Source organism: Pagrus major, chromosome 9, assembly GCF_040436345.1.
Source record: "Pagrus major chromosome 9, Pma_NU_1.0".
NCBI lineage: Eukaryota > Metazoa > Chordata > Actinopteri > Spariformes > Sparidae > Pagrus > Pagrus major.
In genome coordinates this window covers 781,853-808,380 of record NC_133223.1, presented here as the reverse complement: position 1 = coordinate 808,380, position 26,528 = coordinate 781,853, and the positions used below count along the sequence as shown (strand labels likewise).

Below are 26,528 nucleotides of genomic sequence, written 5' to 3'. Positions count from 1 at the left end.
GTCTAACTTCTTCAGGATGATGAGTCCAGGCTCAGACAAGGCCTACCTGAGGCCACTGATACGACTCAGCATGTGTTCTCCGGTCTTGTTGCATTCAGTGACAGGCTGCAGGGTTGAGATGCATGGAGCCATTTCTTTGTTTGGAAGAGAACTGGCCTCTTCTTAAAGGGGAGTAACTTGATTGATCGGACTAAAAAAATAATTGAATTATACATGCTGGCAAATTGGAAACTGACTCGTTCTCTTTGATATGTGCGACATAACTAAGAACCAATGGAAACAATTCAGCTTGTAAGTTGAATTCATCAAATGACACAGAGTAACAAGTAATATACCAAATAAACATATTCTTATCTGTAATTTAGGATTACATAACAGGAAAGCACATCAAAAATAATAAATGATAATAGAACTCAAATCATAAGTAAATCAACATCAAATACACTCATGTAGTCCTGGCATTTCCTTAAATCATTGTGTCAAAAGTTATTACAAAAAAGTCATCAGATAGCAGAGTGGAATCCTGTAAAATAGCAGATTTTGAAGGAGAGTTAGTCTCATGTCAAAATGATTACATATTCTGAGATAGATAGATATATTTACACAGTCAAATAGATAGTTCGAACCATTTCAGTCACTTAGAATAGAAGGAGAAGAGAGGAACCAACATAGTGAGGAATGCGGTATATTTATGACTCTTGATATCCTTGGAACACAAGGATGAGGATGCAGTCTGTGGTGGGACAAGGCATGTTTTCTCAGTTTATGGTGCTGAGTTGAGCCATGCCACTGCACTGGCAATGGCCCTGCTCCAGAGTAGGGCCAAGCCGCGGCTGCTCCACCTCCAAGCGGGCCACTGTGATGTCTCATGACTGCAGCCAACCAACATCCATGCAGCCAACCCATAACAAGCACCCATCTCCCCCTAAAATTGATACTGAACTCATGTCTTTGTAGGAAACCTGAGAGAAAGACATTTTTAAAAGTCAGTGTATTCAGCTCTCAGTACTTCTTTTTAGCTTCTAACTGAATCTCTTTTTTTTCTTTTTTGTTTCTCTCGCCCTGTTTGTACTTTCAGACATCTGCTGTGTTTTAATGTTTCATCATGTTCATTTTCATATGTTTCAGGAGTCATGGTTTGTTACTACTGTTAAAACATGTTTCCTGTAATGCTGCTTTATAATAAATGCTTTTAAATGACTAAATAACGATATGACTAATGTGACTAATGTGACTGATGACTAATGAAGAGCTTTTATTGTGAAGAAGTTATAGTAGATTAAACATGTTTGTAACTGAATTAGCTGTGATTGTTTGAAAGAAATGCAGGGATTGGGGCAAGCGCATCATTGGTTTAAGATACACCTTCAAGCAGGTAGCCCAGTTGTGGTGGAAATGGAAAACCACCTGCTGTGCCGAGTCGAACCGTGTAGATCTAAAAACGGCATTTGTATATTCCTGTGTTTAGTCTGCTACACACTCTCTCTGTGTCTCTCTCTCATCCATTCAGGCTGACCAAGAAACTGGAGGAAAAACAAGAGCAAAGGAAGATAGGAGAAGAGGTGAGTAGATTAAATACTACTTCATATTTTCAATGGGCTGCCCCTAGGTGTGTAATCACAGTGGCCATGGGGGTAATGTCACTTCAAATAAAAAAAAAATGTGTCCACTCCAATACTTGTCATTGACCAGGTACATGATTAGATTCCTCCAAAAGCTGAAAGAAAACTAATTTGTCACAGTCAATAATTCTTGTAAAACATATTTGATGCTCACTTAATTCCTCCTAAGTGCGGGACAAAGTTGTTGGTCTGTTCTGTATCAACGAGTCCTCTGCATTGTGTGCAAAAATCTCTGATCTAAGAAAGCTACTTAATTGCCTGTCCATACTAATAAAACAGAGTCTGTTAAAAGGTGCATTCAGTAAGATCTGGACATAATTTGAATTTAAATCAATCAAAAAATGAACTAACCCTAACTACAGTGTGAGGAATCAACAGTTCTGGCATTACGTCCAAGATGCCTTTGTATTGTATTGCAGAGATATCCATTGCAAAGCAGCCAGGGACTTTATATTGTATATACTGTATATATTCTGTATATTCTACATTGGTCTCTGTTGTAATAAGTCAGCCTGGCCTGAGAGGCGATAGTGAGTAACTGTAGCCTCTTTAGCCTCTCAGGCCGTCCCTTCTTGTAATAATACCTCCCGGTCTGAGGGGCGATAATGAGTCACTGTAGCCTCCAATGTGCCACAGGTGAGGATGAAGAAGTTGAGCTGGCCAGAGGGAACTACCGCGAAGAAGTTTAGTTATTCAGTGAACATAAAGATGTAGAAGCTTTTATCATCATCTCAGACAACAGATACTGAAAAGATACCACGTCCGGGCAGAGAAAAGAAGCCATGTAAAAAGAAGCTAAACAAGAGTACATTATGTCGGGACTTTCCAACACCGGAGACAGCCGTGGGCGAGTAAAAAGATGAACTCTCAAAGTTTCGTTAGACTGGTAAGTAACATCAAATGTTGGGTCTTTACTGAAACATATCTTTGGTTTAACTAATGACAACACAAACTGTAATAGTTAGCGTGATGTGACTATTTTCTTGTTACTATGGCGTAGCTAAAACTGAGCTAAGTAAGCTGTAATGTAAACACACATGAAGATCATAAGATAGCAGTCTTATTTGGACCAGCTGTCGGAGGTTCAACAGTTTGATAGAGTTTTGCATATTCTTGCCCTGCTGTCAGTTATAAGTTGCCTTTACTTATAGCTGGTGAATATAAATTGTGATTGTTTGGACACACAAATAGACAGACTGAAAAAATGTTGTTTAATTCATCACATTCTAACCACTTGGCATGACTGTTTTGAGATGAGGCAAGATTTGAGGTTATGTAACTTTGCAAAACATTTTTGAGGACATTACAAGGATTATTAAGCATGTCTGTAGCGAAGACACTGTTATTGTGTACAGTTTGTAAAGCATGACATTTTTGCTCCAGGAAAGAACATGGAGCAGCTCTGGCTTCTACCCTCATGAAGAGATGACCAGGGCCTGCAGAGCTGGAAGATCCTACTGTATCAAGCATTGGACTGAGTGACAGTGACAAGTAAGTCTAAAGTGGCTGAAAATCTCACTTATTTGTACTTAGTAAACCGTGTGCCCTGTGAAAACCATGTGGCTGTCTGATGACCTGTCTTTCTTCCCAAAAAAAAGGGCAGATGGCACTTTGATGTATGTATTATGAGTACTGACATTATCCGAGTGAAATAATGTATAAATCCCGTCTGTAACATTAAAATTAAAGATCCTACTAATAATATCTTACATGTACAGAGGGCTTAACAGTAACATTCAAAATACTACAACACTGTATACAGTTGCAAGAAAAAGTATGTGAACCCTTGGAATTACCTGGATTTCTGCATAAATTGGTCATAAAATGTGTTCTGATCTTCATCTAAGTCACAACAATAGACAAACACAGTCTGCTTAAACTAATACCACACAAACAATTATATGTTTTCATGTTTTTATTGAACACGACATGTAAACATTCACAGTGCAGGCTGGGAAAAGTATGTGAACCCTTGGATTTAATAACTGGTTGACCCTCCTTTGGCAGCAATAACCTCAACCAAACGTTTCCTGTAGTTGCAGATTAGACCTGCACAACGGTCAGGAAGAATTTTGGACCATTCCTGTTTACAAATCTGTTTCAGTTCAGCAATATTCTTGGGATGTCTGGTGTGAATCGCTCTCTTGAGGTCATGCCACAGCATCTCAATCGGGTTGAGGTCAGGACTCTGACTGGGCCACTCCAGAAGGCGTATTTTCTGCCATTCTGTTGTCAATTTACTTCTGTGCTTTGGGTCGTTGTCCTGTTGCATCACCCATCTTCTGTTGAGCTTCAATTGGTGGACAGATGGCCTTAAGTTTTCCTGCAAAATGTCTTGATAAACTTGGGAATTCATTTTTCCGTTGATGATAGCCATCTGTACAGGCCCTGAGGCAGCAAAGCAGCCCCAAACCATGATGCCCCCTCCACCATACTTCACAGTTGGGATGAGGCTCTCCACATATAGTGTTGTGTGTTCCTTTCAAACAACTCAACTTTGGTTTCATCTGTCCACAGGATGTTTTGCCAGTAGTGCTGTGGAACATCCAGGTGCTCTTTTGCAAACTTCAAACGTGCAGCAATGTTTTTTTTGGACAGCAGTGGCTTCCTCCGTGGTGTCAGCATGTGCCAGAGATTTGTGTAAGTCTTTAGCTGACACTTTAGGATTCTTCTTCACCTCATTGAGCATTCTGCGCTGTGCTCTTGCAGTCATCTTTACAGGATGGCCACTTCTAGGGAGATTTGCAACAGTGCTGAACTTTCTCCATTTATAGACAATTTGTCTTACCATGGACTGATGAACATCAAGGATTTTAGAGATACTTTTGTAACCCTTTCCAGCTTTGTGCAAGTCAACAATTCTTAATCGTAAATCTTCTGAGAGCTCTTTTGTGCGAGGCATGGTTCAAATCAGGCAATGCTTCTTGGGAATAGCAAACTCAAAACTGGTGTGTTTTTTTTATAGGGCAGGGCAGCTTTAACCAACACCTCCAATCTCATCTCATTGATTGTACTCCAGGTTGGCTGACTCCTGACTGCTGACTCCAATTAGCTCTTGGGAAAGTCATTAGCCTAGGGGTTCACATACTTTTTCCACCCTGCACTGTGAATGTTTACATGTTGTGTTCAATAAAAACATGAAAACATAAAATTGTTTGTGTGGTATTAGTTTAAGCAGACTGTGTTTGTCTACTGTTGTGACTTAGATGAAGATCAGAACACATTTTATGACCAATTTATGCAGAAATCCAGGTAATTCCAAAGGGTTCACATACTTTTTCTTGCAACTGTATGTCTTAGCCTGATCATATCACTAATTGCACTGCCACATCTTTGTCTTTTTAGGACCAGAATTCGAGTCCAGCCACCCCCACTGATGAATTACACCCTCTATTCATCTGCATCCCCCCCCCCCAGTGTATATATGTCCCACTTGTTGACTTACATTTAAGGCATAATGGTGATCTATTAGGGTCAATTTTGTTCATAACATGAGGTGTCCTGTGTTGTCTATGAAGTATTCTATATTGTATTTCTTTAAATTTATTGCTAAGAAACAGAGAGTGAGTGGACCGAATACATCCCTCCCACGCATCTTCATCATATACCCTTTGAAGGTCCTCCTCCCATCGCTTCACAAGCGCATCAACATTGTGTTGGTTACATCTCAGAAGACTGTTGTAAAAGTATGTGATAAGACCTTTACTTAATGTAAAATTAATTATAAACTTATCAATTGGTTGGTCCCTTCAATGTATCTGTTTGGGTTGGCTTGAAATTTGTATTAATAAAGTGACGGACTTGAAGATAAGCAAAAAAATCTTTTTGTGGAAGTCCAAATCTGTTTTGTGCTTGTGGGAAGGACATGAGGATATTATTATCATCAAACAAATCTCCAACCACTCTCACTCCCCTTTCCTGCCAGGTACAAAATACAACATTATCAACACCAGGTAGGAAGTCTCTGTTGCCCATAAGTGGGGTCAAATAGGAAAAGGCACCCTTTCTGCCTACAAATCTATGCATGTCATGCCAGATCTTAATAGTATTTTGAATTATTGGATTGTCCCTTACTTTGGGAAGGGCAGTTTTTTTTTATTAGTGAGTTCCCCTAGTAATCTAAATGGGGCACAGGCCCATGATTCGAGTGGGTCCTCTATTCCCTTTAAATAGCAGTGAACCCATTCATATATGAATCTACTATGACAGGCCCAATTATATAATATAATATTAGGAAATGCTAGACCTCCACTGTCTTTTGGGAGCTGTAAAGTTTTCATACTTAACCTGGGTTTTTTCCTTTGCCAAATGAACTTTGAAAAGTCACTTTCAACCTCTCTTGCTACCTTTTTAGAAATAAACAGAGGTAACATTTGCATGAGATACAGCAGCCGAGGTAAAACATTCATTTTTAACAAGTTAATTCTGCCCATCCAAGAAATTGGTAAATCCATCCACCTATTAAGATCACTCTTGATATCTTTATGTACAGTGTTGAAATTTTTTCTCAGTAGATTCTTAATATTCTGGGATACAGAAATACCGAAATATGAAAATCCTGAGGTAGACCAAGAGAAAGGAAAGTCTGGTATGTTTGGCACAGTGTGTCCATATCCAATTGGCATGGCCATTGACTTATTAAAATTAATCTTGTATCCAGAGAAGGATCCAAAGGTCCGAACAACAGACATTAGAGCTGGTATTGACTCATCTGGACTGGTGAGAAAAAGAAGAACATCATCTGCATATAATGCAATCTTATATGATGTGGATTTAATTTGGAAACCTGCTATGCTGTTATGGCTTCTAATAGCCTCTGCCAGTGGCTCAATGGCCAAAGCAAAAATAAGCGGGGACAGAGGGTCTCCTTGTCGAGTGGACCTCCCTAACTTAAACTCTGATGATTTGATCCATTTACAAGTACACTCGCTTTGGGTGAAAAATATATCAGCTTAATAAGTTTAATAAACCCCTCCCCTAATCCAAATTTTTCCATGATGATGAATAAATAAGGCCACTCCACACGATCAAATGCCTTTTCGGCGTCGAGGGAGATGACAAGGCCTTGTGTCTGATTAGTATTTGCATGTTGAATGATGTTAAGTAATTTCCTCATATTGGTATAAGAATTCCTGCTTTTAATGAAGCCTGTTTGGTCAGATCCAATTAGAAGTGGCAAGTAGTTCTCAAGTCTTTTTGCTAATATTTTTGAATAGATTTTACTGTCAACATTCATCAAGCTAATAGGGCGGTATGAGCTACACTCGCGGGGGGCTTTCCCTTTTTAAGGATTAAAGATATATTGGCAGCATATAATGAGCCCGGCAGGGAACCTTGTTCTATTGAATGAAGGTACATCCTTAGCAAAGGTCCATCCATGGAGTCTATTAATTTTTTATAAAACTCTGGACCATAACCGTCCGGTCCGGGAGCTTTTCCATTCTGCAGGGAATTGATGGCATTTTTTATCTCTTCGCTGGTTATAGGTCTTCCAAGAGCGGATTTATCTGCTTCCGATAAAGAGGGCAGATTAAGCTTTTCTAGAAAATTCTGTATACAATGTGATGGTTTAGTGGATTCTGAGGTATAAAGTTTTTCATAAAAGCTTTTCATTATATCCACCATTGTTGTGGTCTCATAATGATTTTTCCCAGTTTCATCCTTTAAGGAGGAGATAGCCCTAATGTCACGCCTACCAGCTGCTAAACGGGCAAGTAATCGCCCTGGTTTGTCACCCATTTCCAACAGCCTATGTTTTGCATAGAAGATGCTTGCTTCTGCCTTTTGCGTCAAAAGTTGGTTGAGAGCTGACGGTGTGGCTTCTGCTTTTTTGAACAGGGTTGTAGAGTAATTATCCTTTAGTTGTTTATCAAGATCAGCCAGTTGTCTCTCTAAATTCAGCTGCACTCTCAAAGTTTCCCTTTTCCTGGCTGTGCTATATGAAATTATGGCTCCCCTTAAATAAGCCTTGAGCGTGTCCCAAAGTATTGATGGATTAGTATCATTGTTATCATTAGTTGAAAGAAAAATATTAATTTGTTCCTCCATAAAAGTCACAAATGAGGGATTATTAAAAAGTGAGGGATTTAATCGCCAGTAGCGTGGTGTAGGTTGGGGGGAGGGGGGAGAAACTATAATGGACGTATCTGCATGGTCTGATAGTAGACGAGTACCTATAGTACATTCCTCCACTCTATCTAAAACCATCCTTGAGACAAAAAAATAATCTATTCGGGAAAAACTTTGGTGTGGATGAGAATAAAAGGTATAATCCCTCCCTCTAGGGTGGAGAATTCTCCAAGCATCAAACAACTGTAAGTCTACACAGAGCTCTCTAGTGGCCTCCCTCATTTTAGATGTGACTTTAGTCAAGGGGTGTTGGTCCACCTCAGGGTTCATGACACAGTTGAAGTCTCCTGCAAGTATACTAAATGTTGCAGACATTGCCGAGGCATCAGCTAACAATTTAGAGTAAAATTCTTCTTGGTACACATTAGGAGCATATACAGAGCCAATCATTATACGTTCCCCATATAAGAATCCTGTGATAATCACATATCGACCTTGATCATCTTTAATACACTTTTCTAAAGTAAACGGCGTATTTTTATTTATTACGATGGCCACCCCTCTCTTACTTGTAGAAAATGATGAGTAATAAATTTGTCCCACCCATTCTCTCTTAAGTTTTTCATGTTCCTTATCATCCAAATGGGTTTCTTGTAACAGGACTATGTTAGCTTTTCCCTTCTTTAGCCAGCATAATAGTTTCTTACGTTTAACAGCATTATTTATTCCCTTTACATTAAACGACACATATTTAGTGGTGTTCATCATTCCACCCAGCCAGATGATTGACTATACATCTAGTCTTAATGCAAGATCCGTAAAAGAAATAGTAGAAGGGCACAAAAGCAGGAGGAAAAAAAAAATAAAAAAAATTTAAAAAAGGGGTGGGGGGGGATCCCAGACCTAACTTACTCTCTTTAAACGTGTACTCAAACAACTCAAGTACTAGGAACGTGTACTCGTCATTAAACACACTCAGCTGAAACGAACGTGTCCTTGTGGACGAAACATGAACAGTCCTCCCAGGGATACAAAACAAAGGGTCCCTTGGAGCTGGGAGGAAACAACGCGTGTTGTGAGTGCAATTGACCATGGTCCACAGTTCTCCGTGAAGCGCAGCCATCATGACACCCACTCACTCCCGACTCGAACCCCCACAATAAAGTCACCTTATGTCTAGCCAGCACATCACAAAGTCATCTTGTGTGTAGCAGCCCGTAAGGACTGTGCGCCCAGGGTGGCATACCCCGATCAGCAGCTCTTTACAGTACTCACGGAACCGTATCCATTGCCCCAATTAAGTGAGCAGCCTCCTCAGCTGTGTCGAAGGAGAAATCCTTGTTGTTGTAGGTGAAGCGGAGGGTCGCTGGGTACATCCTGAACCTGATGTTCCTGGAGATCAGCTTTTGGCACACCTCGTTGAAGCCCCTCCGTTGCTGCAGGACATTTTGCGGGATGTCGAATGGAGATCCTGGCCCCTTCGTACTCGAGCTTCTGTTTTGCGCCGAGTGCCAATATCTTCATTTTATCCGCCGGGTAATGAAGCTTCATTACGACTACGCGGGGCATCCCGGGTTTAGGTCGGCCGAGGCGTCTGTGGCATCTGTCCAGCAGGACCCTGCCCTTCTTGGTTTCCATATTAAGAAGTTTGGGCAGCCAGGTTTCAAAGAAATGCAGCGCATTGTTCCCTTCAATCCCTTCTTTGACACCAAAGATCCTAATATTATCCCTGCGGGATCTTGCCTCTTGGTCATCCATGCGGTTAGTGAGGGCAGCAAGTTTATTTTCCGTGTCTGCTAGCCTGCCTTCCAAATCAGCAATGATGTCTTCAGCACTGGAGATGCGGTTTTCTACCTCCTCAATACGCTGTGATTCACTTTCCAGCTTGGCCGTGATGATATCCAGTTTGTTGGAAATCATCGACATCTTCTCTTCCATGACGGCCGCAACTTTGGCCGTAGTCTCCGCCGCCACCGCAGTTACAAGGCTATCGTTAGCTCCTGCTACGTCGTCATTTTTAGCATTAGCTTCGCCTTGGACTTGCGGAATAGTTTTCTGGACCGGGGCTTTTGTGGGCTTGTAGTTCGGCATTTCTCGGCCAGATATGTTTATAGGCCACTCACGGTTCAATATCTCAAGTATGGCTACTAATATGACCCTTAAAATATAAATTTGTGGATAATTCTGTCGGGAGCTTACTGGCCTCGATCCTCTCAGTACGACGTCATCACCGGAACCTCGAAAATGTGATTTTATTTGGCAAACACATTAGGCTTGGTGAAAAATTTGATAATCTATGGTTGTCGTGAACTTCCACCACTAGGTGACGCTATAATCAAGGAAAGTGAGTTTTGGCTCATAACTCCTACATACTTTGGCCCACATTCAAAAACCTTATATCCACGCGTTCCCTGAATTGTGTTGAATCTTGTGATATAGGCCACACCCATTTCCGGTTACTTTTTCACATTTTTCACAAATTCGCAAAATGTCGCAAACCTACTTTTGCTAACTCCTCCCAGGCAATTTCACCGATTTGCACCAAATTTTGCACACAGCATCTGTGGAGCCTCCTGACACAAAGTTGTCATAGGAATTTTGATATTCCAAAGAATTCTCAAGTTATTAAATAACAACTTCCTGTACATTTTGTTCCAAACGGGAAGTGTTGCATATCTCCACATTGGTCTGTCTGAATGACATGAAACTCAGATTACTACTTCCACATGAGACCCTGAGGCTCTCTGAAAAATCTTGGACGATGACCACTAGGTGGCGCTCTTTAAATTAAAGTATTTTATATCTCCACATCGGTTGGTTGGATTAATGCAAAACTTGGTAAAGTTATCGCCAATGCCCTCCTGAGGATAGCTGACGAAGGTGTTACCAATCCGCCACTAGGTGGCGCTTTGGTGGCAGTCTAATTTTATATTTGGCACTGTGCCCACACCATAGCAATTATGTCAATGAAATTCATAGGGGTGGTATAGACTGGCCCCTGCAACTCACACACCAAAAATGACCAGCAGGTGGCGCTATTATCAAGACAAAAATGTTGTCAATATTATCAAGACAAAAAACGTTTTTGGCCAATTACTCCCACATAATATATGGCACAGTTTTAAAACTTATATCTACGTGTTCGCTGAATTCAGCTGAATTGTGTGATGTAGGCCACGCCCACTTTCACGCTAAATTTCCATGCGCTAATTCACAAAATGTCGCAAACATACTTTTCCTAACTTCTCCCATGCAATTTCACCGATCTGGACCAAACATTGCACACAGCATCTGTGGACCCTCATGACAAAAAGTTGTAAAAAGAATTGTGATATTCCAAAGAATACTCAAGTTATTAAATAACAACTTCCTGTACATTTTGTTCCAAACAGACAGTCTTGCATATCTTGCCGAAATACGGTCCCATTACCACAAAACTTTTGGGAATTGTGTTCCATGGCCTGATGATGGTTTGTGCAAAATTTGGTGCAAATCGCCCAATAGGTGGTGCTTTTATTGCTAAATGATGAAATAACAGCTTGCCTGCATTCACTTTTGATTGTAAATTCAGGCTTTCTCCAACAGAGGGCAGTGCTGCCTTGCTAATGGATACAAACCTCTGTTTAAGAGTCTGTAGGGTCACACAGTGTAGTTGTCTCATTATTTGTTCTTTATGTATATTGCCGGGAGTTCTACGCACTTCAGCGTACTTTTTTAATACCGACAGCAGCACGCCCCGATGCGCGTAGACTGTGAGGGCCCGTTCATCGCTGCCTGCAGCTTTAATATTTTTATTGTAATTTTCCTGTTCTATATTCATGTTCTTGACTGTTGCAGCAATCAGCCTTCATTTTTTATGCACAAAACATCACAGCAAATTTCTTCCTCTAAAAAAGGAGTGGCATTTTAGTGTCCACTATTGCAGTGATATTTTTGTAGATTTTGTAAACTTTGTAATAAATGGCAAAACATAAAAAGGCTTTTCGTGTTGACAATAACTGAAAAGAAACATTCCAACCTGCTGAAAAGGCTTTTGTGCCAGCTTTACTTGAATGTAGTTTACAATGCATGCTTACACCGACTTCAGTATCAAAACCTCTAAAAGTTTAATTTAGCAATTATTGTGTAAGAAAAGAGTGCAACAATGAAACTTAGGAAATATATATGGGTAAATAAATACATCCAAAGTAATAATTAGTAATTGAGATTACTCTCATTTAAATTTTTATTCTTTTATTGTGAACCCACCCACAACATACATTTTTGTACAGACAAAATTACGTACGTACATACAGAAAACAAACAAGCAACAACACTAAAACTATTATAAATAAAACAAGCCAATAACAAGCCCAGTCAGTGCTTTATAACCAAGATGAATGAAAGTCCCATGCAAGATAAAAGACCACCCTAATACTAAAACATGGCTGAAAAAAAATGGGAGTATATAGGAAGTTGCACCTTTTCATACTTGACATAAAAATGATAATTGACAAAATTTCCTTTCAGTGCCACACAAGACTGCAGACAGTCTTTCTAGGAGAAGGATCTGCAATATTTCGTTGTACTACATACTAAAAACTTTGTTTCTAAAAAATTATACAGCGTAATGACAATCGTTTCTGCTGAAAATGTGTGACCTGAGTGTAATAGTGCATGCGTCTGGTAACCACCCACACCCTGTGAAATATTAAAACCAAATACTTCAAATACAATTATGATCACGAACCGAGCATATTTAAAGAATAAAAGGCTATCATATCATGAGGTCATCAATGTTATGTGTCAGCTTTTTGAAGTTAAAGCAATATGGCTGGAAAATCAAATATTTAACAGGAAGAAAGAAAAACTGTGTGTGGCAATCTATCCATTGTGTTTTGTTTTGTCTTGTTTTGCACAGGATTGCTTCTGACTCATGTAAGCCAAACATTTCCAATAACTTTGTCCCAGTACCACTGCAGTACAATCATCCACTCAGATGAGTGCCGCTCACGTAGTTCTTTTCTTCCTGTTAAATAATTAATTCCCTAGCCACTTTAACTTTAATGCAGTACTGTTGAAAAAAGAAAAGCGGATGCATAATATTGATGACCTCATGATATGGTAGCCTGATAATCATTAAATGTGCTCTGTGTGGGAATCACTCTCTCACACACGTTAAAAACTGTATATCTATGATACAGTCAGAACAGCTGATTTCACGCTTTAACGCTGAAGTGACACTGATGGAGGCTGCTCCATCATTGCTGCTCGTCCTGGTGGATAAATAAACCCATCGCAACTGGTTTCCACACATGGCGCTTAGGGGCTTTACGATTCGGCCCGCATTCACTACGTCATCACGGGGGATCTTATTCCAGTCTTGGACTCGACCAGGTTAGGGGCCCTTCACGGAGAAACAGGAAGTTTAAGAGGGCTTCATCTGTATCTCTCTGAAGATTCATTTATTTGAAATTGATTGTGGTTTAAACATTACATCAGTAGCTTGTGTTTTTTTGGTGGTCATAAGTTTGAGTGTGCCATTGAGTGTGACTAATTGAATGCACAGGTTAGCTTGAATATTTCGCTACATCACGGCAGAAGAGTAATAGTAGTTTTGAAGTATGTACAGTGTGTATAAAACTTTACACAACGGAAACATTTACTGCTGTGTAACTAACATGCTGACTTGTGTACTTATCGTGCTGACTTGTGTACTTAACGTGCTGACTTGTTTGTGTCTGTTTTTAATTGTCCCCTGGGGATAAATAAATAAATTTGAATTGAATTGAATTGACCTGGGACCAGCCATCACACTCAGCACCGGCTCTCCACAGGGCTGCATTTTGAGCCCCCTCAGCTACACCCTCTACACCCACGACTGTCTCCCCACCTGCTCCATTAACACCATCGTGAAGTTCGCAGACAATACGAGCTTGGCTGGACTGCCTACATGGTTGAAGTCCAAAGACTGGCAGTGTGGTGTTCAGACAACAACCTCATCCTGAATACCGCAAAAACAAAGGAACTCGTAATAGACTTCCGGAAGAGCAGTGTAGACCTTCTACCCCTATTCATCAATGGGGACTGTGTGGAAAAGGTTCTTTGATTTCAGATTTCTGGGCACACACATTGCAGAGGATCTCTCCTGGACTACAAACACCACCTCACACCACAAAGGCACAGCAGCAACTCCACTTCATGAGAATCCTCAGGAAAACCAACCTGGAGGAGAAGCTGCTGGTGTCCTTCTAGCGCTGCTACATCAAGAGTGTGCTGGTGTACTGTATTTCTATGTGGTATGCCAGCTACTCAGCAGCGGACAGGAGAGCCCTTCAGAGGGTCATCAACACCGCCCAGAAAATCACCAGCTGCCCACTGCCCTCCCTGGAGAACATTTTCAGCTCTCGCTGCCTCAGTAGGGCAGCCAACATCCTAAAAGACACATCCCACCCTGGACATCATCTGTTCGAGCTTAGGTTCATTAAATCACTCACTAACAGACTCAAAGACAGCTTTTATCCCAGAGCCGTTACAATTAGTACGGTATTCTACCATAAAGGAAAATACAATACAGTACCAGATGTTTTGTCAGGAGCTCCTGTGGATGACCCCCAACACCAACCTGCTACTTATGCCACTCACTTTCTTATGCTTTGGAAGATTCTGCCATCCAGAGCCTCTATGACAAAATCATCAAAACAGGAGAAATCATTTAAAATCCTACTACAAAGTTCACCATTTATGAGGACAATATAATACAGATTTGTGCAATTACCTCACAAAACCCCTTTACCAAATCTATATTCCTTCTTTACTCCACCATGAGCTTCTTCACCATTACCATGACAGTCCGGCCACCTTGACATACAAAAGGTTGCAAGCCCTTGTGTATTGGCCTAAAATGAGACACCAATCAACTCGGACTGCATCCTCAGACTGACTGGACTGGATGGCTGCCTGACTAAGTAAAAAAAACAAATTGACTTCTGGTTGGTAGGGCAGATGGAGTAGACGTGTAAGCGAGAGCTCCTGTGAATGCTGAACTTTTCAAACAACCCAGCCCTCAAACTTAATTGTTAGGAAGAATTATTTTCTATCTTCTTTAATCTCCTGTCCTGTTTTGCCCGGAAAAAACAAGTTTTCTCTCTGAAATGGCTTCGAAAAGCGGAAAATCGAGCAAAAAAGAAGAAGCTAACGTTAGCTTAACGCTGGAAGCCATCACTGCGCTGCTCGAACAGCATCGTGACTCTCTAGCCACCGAGTTCAAGACAACATTCAGCCAGCTCGACTCGAAGCTCGACCAAACGCAGCTCGCAGTAGAGGACCAAGGCCAGAGTGTCTCGTCCCTTGAACTCGCTGCAGAGGACATCAGTCAAAGAGTTTCGGACCTTGAGAACATCTGCTCGACTCTGAGAGACGACAATGCTAAGCTCAAGGCTGAAGTCTCCAACCTGGAGAGCCAAAGTAGATGTCAAAACGTGCGCATTTTGGGCCTGCCGGAGTCTACCGAAAGCGGACTGACTTTTTTTCGAAGCTGCTGTGTGAGGCATTTGGGAGCGAGTTACTGCCATCTCCACCAGAAATCGGCAGAGCTCATCGCTCTCTGGCATCGAAACCGGCCCCCGGACAGCGACCGCGACCAGTCCTCCTCCGCCTACACCGCTACCAGACGAAGGATCTCCTCATCAGAGAGGCACGGCGACGGAAGCTCGAATATTGCGGCCAGCCAATTCGGATCGTAGAGGACTACAGCCCTGAAGTTGTCACCCAGTGAGCGGAGTATAGAGACGTAATGACTGAACTTTATAAACTGGGTCTGCTCTGCTCTTCCCCACCCGGCTCCGTCTGACGCTGCCCAGTGGAGCCAGAGAGTGGATCAGCTCTGCGGACCAGGCACGCAAGTACATCAGGAGTCTCCCCAAATCCTCGAAAACTTCGTAACGGGACTGTTTAACGACTAACCCAGCAGAGGAAAGGTAGCTCCACTTTGGGTCCTGCCTTTCTGTATGGCTAGTTACAAGATGGACGGCGTGATTTGTTTATACTGGTGAATATGTTCAGTCCAGTGGTTCATATGTGAGTATTTTAACGCTGTTCCTTTTGACAGCTTCCACAGACTATTACTAATATTACAAGCAAATCTCACGGTGTTTGGTCACTTTGCATAAATAATGTATCTAAAACTGAATTTACTTATTCTCTCTGTTCTCATATGAGGCCCGGTCCTGCTATGAGTGTTATTAATATAGAGTCTAGCTCTGCATTACGACCCTTAAAAACGCTATGACAATGCGCTTTTGATGTTTGATGTTTGTTCTGAAGAGCTTGCTGCTTTTTTTTCTAGCAGCTGTCTTGGTTGGGGAGGGTGGGTTGGGGTTAGATGTCACTGCCGGTAATTTTGTAATAATCTTTTCGAATCCAGCACAATGCACTAGTCACACCTTATCTCTTAATATTTTGCTTAGGTCACTGCGCTCATGTTCTAACTTTATTTATCAAGCACTATGAACAGACATCTAGGTCTACTGAGTTGGAATGTTAAGGGTCTGAACCATCCTGTAAAAAGAAGAAGAGGTCTTGTCACATTTGAAACAACTTAAAGCAGAAATAGCTTTCCTACAAGAAACCCATATTCGCAGTTCAGATAACGTCCGTCTGTTGTCACGATGGTTGGGGCAGGGATTTCACTCCTCTTTCCAAACCAAAGCCCAGGGAGTTTCAATTCTCATCAGTCAAGATATTCCCTTTGTGCAACATAATGTGATCTCTGATAGGTTCGGTTGGTATGTGATTGTCTCAGGTAAACTATGTAACACGCTTGTAGTATTCGTAAACATTTATGCTCCTAATGTGGATGACGTAGGTTTTTTTGAATGACTGTTTTCATTGCTCCCAGATCTTAATACATACTCTCTTATCCTCGGAGGTGATTTTAACTGTTGGTTAGACCCGGTTTTGGACCGATCTTCTACTAACCCCGGCACAGCGAGTAGGTCAGCCCGCTCTATTCAAGATTTTCTCTCTAACTATGGTGCTTGTGATATATGGCGTTCTTTGCATCCATATGACAGAGAATACTCTTTTTTTTCACACGTCCATCACACGTACTCAAGGATCGATTATTTCTTTATCGATAACAAACTTATTCCACTGGTTCATTCGTGCGCTTATCAAAGTATTGTCATCTCGGATCACGCCCCTATTGTCCTGACCATGTCTTTCCCTGGCCTCCCTCAGAGGAACAGACAGTGGCGATTCAATTCAACTTTGCTGTCGGATGATAATTTCGTCAAATTCATGCAGGAGGAAATAGCCTTTTTTCTTACTACAAATATGTCTCCAGACATTTCTTGTTTAATTGTGTGGGATGCTCTTAAGGCCTACCTTCGGGGGCAGATTATAGCCTACACCGCACAAGTGAAGCGAAAATCTCACCAAGAACAATCAGACCTTGCCCACCAAATCAGAGAGATTGACAAACAGTACGCCCAGACTAAGTGTCCAGATTTGTATAAAAAACGGTTGGAACTTAAGACCAGATTCGATCTGCTCACCGCCTACTCAATTAAACAATCACTTTTAAAGAGTAAAACCATGTTTTATATACAGTGAGGAAAATAAGTATTTGAACACCCTGCTATTTTGCTGTTTCTCCCACTTAGAAATCATGGAGGGGTCTGAAATTTTCATCGTAGGTGCATGTCCACTGTGAGAGAGATAAACTAAAAAGAAAAATCCAGAAATCACAATGCATGATTTTTTAACAATTTATTTGTGAGATATAGCTGCAAATAAGTATTTGAACACCTGAGAAAATGAATGTTAATATTTGGTACAGTAGCCTTTGTTTGCTATTACAGAGGTCAAACGTTTCCTGTAGTTTTTCACCAGGTTTGCACACACTGCAGGAGGGATCTTGGCCCACTCCTCCACACAGATCTTCTCTAGATCAGTCAGGTTTCTGGGCTGTCGCTGAGAAACACGGAGTTTGAGCTCCCTCCAAAGATTTTCGATTGGGTTCAGGTCTGGAGACTGGCTGGGCCATGCTAGAACCTTGATATGCTTCTTACGGAGCCACTCCTTGGTTTTCCTGGCTGTGTGCTTCGGGTCGTTGTCGTGTTGGAAGACCCAGCCACGACCCATCTTCAATGCTCTGACTGAGGGAAGGAGGTTGTTCCCCAAAATCTCACAATACACGGCCCCAGTCATCCTCTCTTTAATGCAGTGCACTCGTCCTGTCCCATGTGCAGAAAAACACCCCCAAAGCATGATGCTACCACCCCCATGCTTCACAGTAGGGATGGTGTTCTTCGGATTGTACTCTTCATTCTTCTTCCTCCAAACACGCTTAGTGGAATTATGACCAAAAAGTTCTATTTTGGTCTCATCTGACCACAAAACTTTCTCCCATGACTCCTCTGTATCATCCAAATGGTCATATGCAAACTTAAGACGGGCCTTGACATGTGCTGGTTTAAGCAGGGGAACCTTTCGTGCCATGCATGATTTCAAATCATGACGTCTTAGTGTATTACCTACAGTAACCTTGGAAACGGTGGTCCCAGCTCTTTTCAGGTCATTGACCAACGCCTGTCGTGTAGTTCCGGGCTGATTCCTCACCTTTCTTAGAATCATTGAGACCCCACGAGGTGATATCTTGCATGGGGCTCCACTCCGATTGAGATTGACCGTCATGTTTAGCTTCTTCCATTTTCTAATGATTGCTCCAACAGTGGACCTTTTTTCACCAAGCTGCTTGGCAATTGCTCCGTAGCCCTTTCCAGCCTTGTGGAGGTGTACAATTTTGTCTCTGGTGTCTTTGGACAGCTCTTTGGTCTTCGCCATGTTACAAGTTAAAGTCTTACTGATTGTATGGGGTGGACAGGTGTCTTTATGCAGTTAATGACCTCAAACAGGTGCATCTGATTCAGGATGATACATGGAGTGCAGGTGGACTTCTAATGGCCGGACTAACAGGTCTTTCAGGGTCAGAATTCTAGATGATACACAGGTGTTCAAATACTTATTTGCAGCTATATCTCACAAATAAATTGTTAAAAAATCATGCATTGTGATTTCTGGATTTTTCTTTTTAGTTTATCTCTCTCACAGTGGACATGCACCTACGATGAAAATTTCAGACCCCTCCATGATTTCTAAGTGGGAGAAATAGCAAAATAGCAGGGTGTTCAAATACTTATTTTCCTCACTGTATATGGAGACAAATCTGACAAATTATTAGCCAATCAACTCAAAGGTCATAAAGCAAAACAAAATATTTCTAAGATCCGGTTACCAAATGGCCTTATAACTGCAGATCACCTACAGATTAATGAAGCATTCAGGGACTTTTACACCCAGCTTTATACCTCAGATTGTCAGAGTGATTCTAATGCAATTTCTGACTTTCTAAGTGGTCTTAACATCCCTAGTCTTTCATCAGATATAACGAAGAGATTGGAAGAACCTATATCCCAGACAGAAATAGCTTCAGCCATCTCTTCAATGCAGTCAGGCAAGTGCCCAGGCCCCGATGGCTTCCCGGCAGAATTTTTTAAGAAATTCTCTCTGCTGCTTTCCCCACTGTTATGCTCAGTCCTCTCTGAATCTTGCAGGCAAGGTTCACTTCCTCCATCATTTACTGAGGCCTGTATTACCCTTATTGCAAAGAAGGGTAAAGATCCGACTGAATGTGCCTCCTACAGGCCTATTTCCCTCCTTAACACGGATGCTAAAATTGTAGCCAAGGTCCTAGCCCATAGATTGGAGACTGCCCTCCCTACAATCATATCTAAAGACCAAACTGGCTTTGTTAAAGGCAGGCAATCCTATTTCAATATTAGACGACTGCTTGACATTATCTACTCTCCCTCTGAAGATATCCCAGAATGCGTTGTCTCTCTCGATGCAGAGAAGGCATTCGACCGGGTTGAGTGGGGGTACTTATTTGCTGTGCTGGACAAATTTGGCTTTGGCCCAAAATTTACTTCATGGGTTAAGTTACTTTATTCACACCCCACAGCCACAATTCGCACGAACTCACAGCGGTCAAGACCATTCAATTTGCATCGCGGAACCCACCAGGGATGCCCCCTGAGTCCCATGCTTTTCGATATGGCCATTGAGCCGCTTGCTACAGCACTCCGTACTTGCAAGGACATATCTGGCAACTGGAGAGGTAGCACGGAGCATAAAGTTTCGCTATATGCTGACGATCTTTTGCTTTTTATTTCTTATCCGACCGCCTCACTACCTCCCGCTCTTTCGCTGTTCAGTCAGTTTGGTAAATTTTCAGGCTATAAGTTAAACCTCAACAAAAGCGAGCTGTTTCCTATCAACAACAACGCACAAGCTTTAGACCTTGCCAATTTGCCTTTTAAAATTGAGAATAAGAAGTTTTCCTATCTAGGTATCTCAGTTACAAGAAAGCACAAAGATCTATTCCAAGAGAACTTTACCATGTTATTGAATCAAACTAAACAAATATTAGCACAGGGTCACCCTTGTCATTATCTCTTGTCGGACGTATTAACTCTGCCAAAATGACCATTTTACCAAAATTTCTGTACCTCTTCCAGGCCCTACCTCTCTTTATCCCTGGATCCTTTTTTCAACTTCTTGATTCAGTTATTTCTTCATATTTATGGCAAGGTAAACGACCATGTTTGAACAAGAACCACCTGCAGAAAACCAAGGCTACTGGTGGTCTTACTCTCCCAAATTTTCGCTTCTATTATTGGGCTGCTAACTTGCGCTGTCTTGCGTTTTGGTCTTTTTATTACAGCCAACCTGACTGGGTAGAGATGGAGCTACAGTCGGATGATAATATGTCAATTCTTGCACTTCTCGGATCCCCACTCCCACTTCCCTCACTCAGATTCATTAAAAATCCGCTGGTTAAACAGCTTCTCTCTTCTGAGCCCCATCGCATCAAACCATCTTTTTAAACCGTCCTGCCAGGATTCTGTTTTTTGTGAATGGCACAGGAAGGGTATCATGCGCTTTAAAGACTTGTTCATAGGCAACAGCCTGGCATCTTTTGAGCAGCTAAGTGAAAATTTCAGTCTTCCTAAGTCAAATTTTTTCAGATATCTTCAAGCAAGGCATTTTGTTCTTTCTCATTTACCTGGCTCTTTAATATCAACAGATTTGACCACTGTTGATAGAGTCCTCTCTGCCAATCCACTTAAAAAAAAGTTAATTTCAGCTCTGTATAACATGGTGTTGGATCTTGGGCGTGCCTCTACAGATAGGCTTAGAACAGCATGGGAGGAAGACTTGGGTCTCTCTCTATCAGAAGACACTTGGACTTCCATACTTAAACTGGTTAACTCGACCTCCCTCTGTGCATGTCACAGTTTAATTCAGTTCAAAGTGGTGCACAGGGCTCATATCTCAAAAGCAAAACTATCCTCTATGTACCCTGATATTAGCCCACATTGTATCAAATGTGGTTTCGCTGAAGCTTCACTCGTCCACATGTACTGGTCCTGTTCGAGCCTTACCAACTACTGGAGGGAAATTTTCCATACACTCTCTCGAGTGTTAGGCATCAGATTGGAACCAAGCCTGTTGATTGCTCTTTTTGGGCTCATGGAGGCGGAGGTCGAGTTGTCCATAGAAAAACGACGTACTATATCCTTTGTCTCCCTGCTAGCTAGACGACTGATCCTGCTCAGGTGGAGGGACGCCTCCTCCCCCACTCACGCACAATGGCTAGAAGAAATCATGTCCTGCCTAAAATTGGAGAAGGTTAGATACTCGCTTAAGCAATCAAGAGGGAGATTTCAGAAAGCGTGGGGTCCTTTTCTTAATGCATTCCAGACTTTGTGAAAACTTGGCCATTAGGTGCAGCTTAACAACACTATGTACTCTTTGCTTATGCTTATTTTTAGCGCAGGCTCTAGATGTGGCAATGTGCTCATATTATTGTAGTGTATTGGCAGTGACTGGGAAGGGATTATTTTTCATTTGAAGATTTTATTTGATATATTCTTTCTTTTCTGTATAACGTTGCATTTGGGGTTTCCTTTTTCTGTTTTTTTTTTTTGTTGTTCTTGTTACCTTGTGTTTTTTTTTTTTCCTGAAGTTATATTGCCCAATTCATGTCTGTCTGGACACATTGGTGTTGATTGTTGTACTCATGTTTACCTCCTGTCTCTGTAATGTCCATTCAGCATTGCACTTATATATATTAAAAATCCTTCAATAAACAGATTTTGATTTAAAAAAAAACAAATTATTTTTCTTTTCTTTGTTTAAGTCTGCTTTTGTTTTGAACTGAACTGAACATAAAATGAACTGAATTGTTTTGAGAAACAAAAACTACATGGACTTAAAAAAGAGAAAAAACCTGTAGTGGAATTTTGAGTTGGATTACCTTTTGTTTTCTGGACTGTTTGGACTGTGGGGCAGAGTGAGCACTAAACATGACTTCAATGTTCAGGCTGTGTCATAGCTCTCATATAGCCTTGAATACCTCCAGCTAAACATAGACCACTTTTAGCTCAAGCAGTTTAATTCATTGTTACATATTTTGTATATCACAGAAACAAATGTAAATGTGTAAGGTGCACAAATGAAGTCCCCCAGTGATCAATAGTCATTTCATGTCTAAGCTCTAGTTGTGATATAGAACAAATGGAAACCAAAGAAACTGTGGATATTTAACAAATGCACCGCACACACCCATGTTTACAGTACTACAGTTTATTTTTGCCATACACAAATTCTAATTATAAATTCTAATCCTATGACAAATGTGTTACTCTGATTACATGTTAAAAAACGCAAATTTTATCTTAAACAAAATAAGGACAAATTTAGAAATACGTGCAATAACGGGAAAGTATGTTTACATGATAATTTGTGCTGTTTTGTGTACCTGCTCTATGCACGCAATACTTAAACTTCATTTCAAATGTCAACTTCTGGTCAATTTGACAAGTGTAAGATGATGGACACTGCATCCTACTCCTCTCGGTTCACCTGGTGAAATTAACCAACGATGATTTGCGGACAATGAAGAGGGCTGTGCACGAAGACGCCAAACAGTATATTCAAGACGACTATCAAGTTTTATGCCTCGTCTACCTGTGCAATTATGCAGGTACGTATCCAGTACTAACTTAAGCTAACTTTGAACACTGGTAAATATATTACAGTAATATCTGCTACAGTGTTTGAGTGCAGTAAATATAGGCTATTAATGCCTTTACCATACAGGGACTACCTAAGTGGAATTTCTGGAATTAGATATGTTATATTAGTATATTAACAGGAGCACTACACTAGGTGTGAGTCCCAACCAGTGGAAGGGACTTCACAATGACTAAGTTCAAGTACCCTTCCCTAATACTGTGTCACTCTTCCACCATCTATCATACATATTAATATACACTATCTTAAACTATGGTAATATCACACACCAGGCATCTAGCATACCTGAAAGGCCTTTTTTTCTCAGCTCTTCCATGTTGTACACCTGACGATACACATCTGCCCTGCTGTCTTCGTCTTTATAAAAGTTTATAAGACTCTACTACATGAATTAACATTACTAGTTACATAACTTACTTCTTGTTAGTCATCGCCCTGGAAAAAAGGAACATGCTCAGATCTTTGTTTATCTGTTTAATAAACTTGTGTGTGGTCCTTCAATATTGGATTTTTGTTTGTCTTTCAGGTAACCGGAGTTCTGAGCTGAGAAGAACAATTAAATAAGGCTTGCAGTCTGTTTCCATGTGTTGTATTTTCAGTTTAAATACACTGGCCTGGATTGAATGACTTTATTTGTCTTATTTTTTCAATAAATAAATGACAGACATTTTATATCTTATGTTTAATTTCTTCTGTGATGTTTTTTGTGTATTTTTAATGTTCTAATATTTGCATATTTTATGTTTTGTATAAATATGTATTAAATAGAATACTAATTACTATTAAACAACAGCACTTATCTTCTCTTAAAGGAATAGTTCACTCTAGAACGAAATTCAGTCATTATCGACTCACCCTCATGCTGATGAGAAGTCCGGTGTAGTTTCTTATTCCTCAAAGTGCAGCTGGAGACCCGCGGGGGTACCCTCCTGCAGCAAAAATCCATATAACGGGCGTCAATGGCGTCCGAGACGAAAGGTTTATAAAACTACACAAAAACTTTGTAATATTCCTCCATACTGCTCATCCGCTGCAATCCAAGTGTCCTGAAGTGGCGACATCCAGAGTTTACTCGAAACAACGTCATTTAGTACATTTTTCTAGCCTAAACAGTCACTATACTATATTTGCCTGAAGGCACGCTCCCGTGCGCACTCGAGTCTCCCTCACAGCCGCTTGCACTACGGAAGCCGTGCCAGACAAGATCAACAGAACTCGCGATAGATCCACACCGGTATTTACATCCTGCTGTGAGTTTAAAAGTTTCAAATCACTAGTGCAGGCACATCCCTCCTGTGTTTGTGTGTTGCTAATGACTGAATTTCATTCTAGAGTGAACTATTCCGGCTGCTCAACGCTCTGCCCCCACCGTTTCATAATCATCAGTCCTATCAACAACTCTGTTGAATATGAGAAAACACACTGATGTTTAACTGAGGAGTCCCTCTGTCTGTAAAAGTGATGTGCAGATCTAAACCTAAAGATGAGACAAAACCGACTGACTTATCTTAAATGCCAGGAGAGAGACCTAACAAACTGATAAAGAAAATAATAAAAATAAAAGCACCAAAACTCAAACTGCCACAATATGCCACCTTGTTGGAGTTTGTGGCCACTCTACCCACAGTTTTAACGTAGAAGGTTCCAGCAACTATGAACATAGTACCCTATGCAATATAAACATGTCAACAGTGTTTGTAAAATTGTTCTCATTGTCTGAAGGGAGAGACAAAAGTTCCAAATTACAGTTTTATTCTGAAAATTTAAATAAATAACGTGTTGTTTTTACAAAGCTGCTCGAATACATTGATTGGAGCACATATTTCATGTGGCTTTCTCTACCCCTGACCTATCTCTGTGTTACATGCGATTCAGAATGAGATCAAGAAGGAAATCGAACGGCGGAAGGTGGGGAAGGACATGCAGGACTTCAACAAGAAACAGGAAGAGGAAAAGACCAAGAGACTACGGGAGGAAAGAAACCGAGAGAAGGCAGAAGAGAAGGCTGCTAGGGAGCGAGTCAAACAGCAAATTGCCTTGGTGAGCTAATCTTTCTCCTAATTGTTTTCTTTGACTGCTTCTGTCACTGATTTTCAACATCTCTTAACATAACATTGGCTTTTTTGCAGTGCATTAGCATTGAACGTAATCTGATAAATTGTCTCCAGTGATGTCATTCAGTGGCTCAGTTTGTATTCTGGGTAATGTAGGAACTACGTTCTGAAAAGCAGTCCACTGGTCTAGCATTACAGTTCTAACACTGCTGGACTCATTCTGGACAGTTTAAAGCAACACTAGGTAGTTTGGACTCATTACTACCACCAGCTGGTTGAGAAGCGCAATTATCTGTTACCAGTGTCGTAAATACTGTCGCTGTACGAGCATCCCTGGGAAAAATGAATACACGGGAATTTGTTGACGGAGCCGGCGAATCACGAAATCGTCTGAAAAAACCTCACTCGAGTGCCAACAACAAGCTAGATTCAGAGATAGCAGTTGGTAGTTTGTTAGCATATAGGCTGCACAGCACATTAGCATGCTAGAATTATTCTCATACCGAGTTGGTTATAGTGATTGCACCGACTAAGTTACTTCCAAAACACAACGCTTGGGCGTGTGTGTTCAGTAACGTCTGAAAATATAACTTTTCGGGAGTTACTAAATACAATTGCAAGTTGACGTTGTGTTTGGTGTAATAACTACAACCAACTCGGTACGACAACAGTAAGTAGCATGCTAACGTTACCGATAACAACAATAGCCTGAGTTACCTCCCGCCCACACTGTTCAACAATTACGTTGATTATCTGCATGAACTAAGGAATCTGCAACTTTTCAAGACAAGACGTTCATAGTGTTTTAGTAAGTTAGTCATCATTTACAGTCACTACATGAAAAAACGCAAGCTATCGAAACGGACTGCATTAGATTATCTCCCGGCTTTATTACGCTTATAAACTGTGGACAAATAGTGCCCCAATGAACACCACATAACAACAAATCAACTCAAAGTAAAAGTCGGTAAGATAATAAATATGTATATATGTAATATATGACTTACAAATCCAGTAGCATCAAGGCTAGGTCGCCATCAGTCTTGAAACCCATTTCTTACTCAGCTCGCGCCACCAAGTGGCGACCCCCCTCAGGCTGCAGAGACGTCACCATTCATCCTATTAACTGTTTTTCTACCACTTAACTGAGTTTAGAAACATTATTTTAAGGTCGAAAAGCTACCTAGTGTTGCTTTAAAAACAAATTATCAAAACCAATACAGCAGAACGAGGGATATCACCTTTTTTATTCCACGCATTCTTCTTCCTTTTCAAAACCTTGCCCTTACATTACCCACAATACAACTTAGCCACTGACTGACATCACAGGAGGCAGGTTATCCGATTACATGCAGCTTCCTCTGGAACCACAAAAGGCTTTTAACTGCATTTTCCACATGCCATTGTACTATGCAAGACCTGGAAACACACTTAAATGTGTTAAATTTGTGAATTTACCCTTTAATTACAGAGACGGGAGGACAAAGTTAAAGAAATTTGCACTAATCAGTCTTTAATTTACTAAGCGTCTAAATAAGTTAACTTTTCACTCACCTTTACATAAGTAAGGATCCTATTGGATATTGGAATTTAAATAAGAAAGTATGCTTCCTTAAATCAGCCTAAAGCACTAGTCGGCATT

The 26,528-nt window shown here is 40.9% G+C and overlaps 1 protein-coding gene across 1 annotated transcript in view; it reads left to right on the top strand.

Annotated features, from left to right (window-relative positions):
• ubxn4 (UBX domain protein 4) overlaps window positions 1–26,528 on the top strand; it is a 193,249-nt gene that overhangs the window by 102,788 nt on the left and 63,933 nt on the right. The window contains exons 7-8 of the mRNA XM_073473309.1: window positions 1,511–1,562; window positions 24,708–24,872. Coding sequence (XP_073329410.1) covers window positions 1,511–1,562; window positions 24,708–24,872 — 217 coding nt within the window. The remainder of the gene's footprint in view (window positions 1–1,510; window positions 1,563–24,707; window positions 24,873–26,528) is intronic.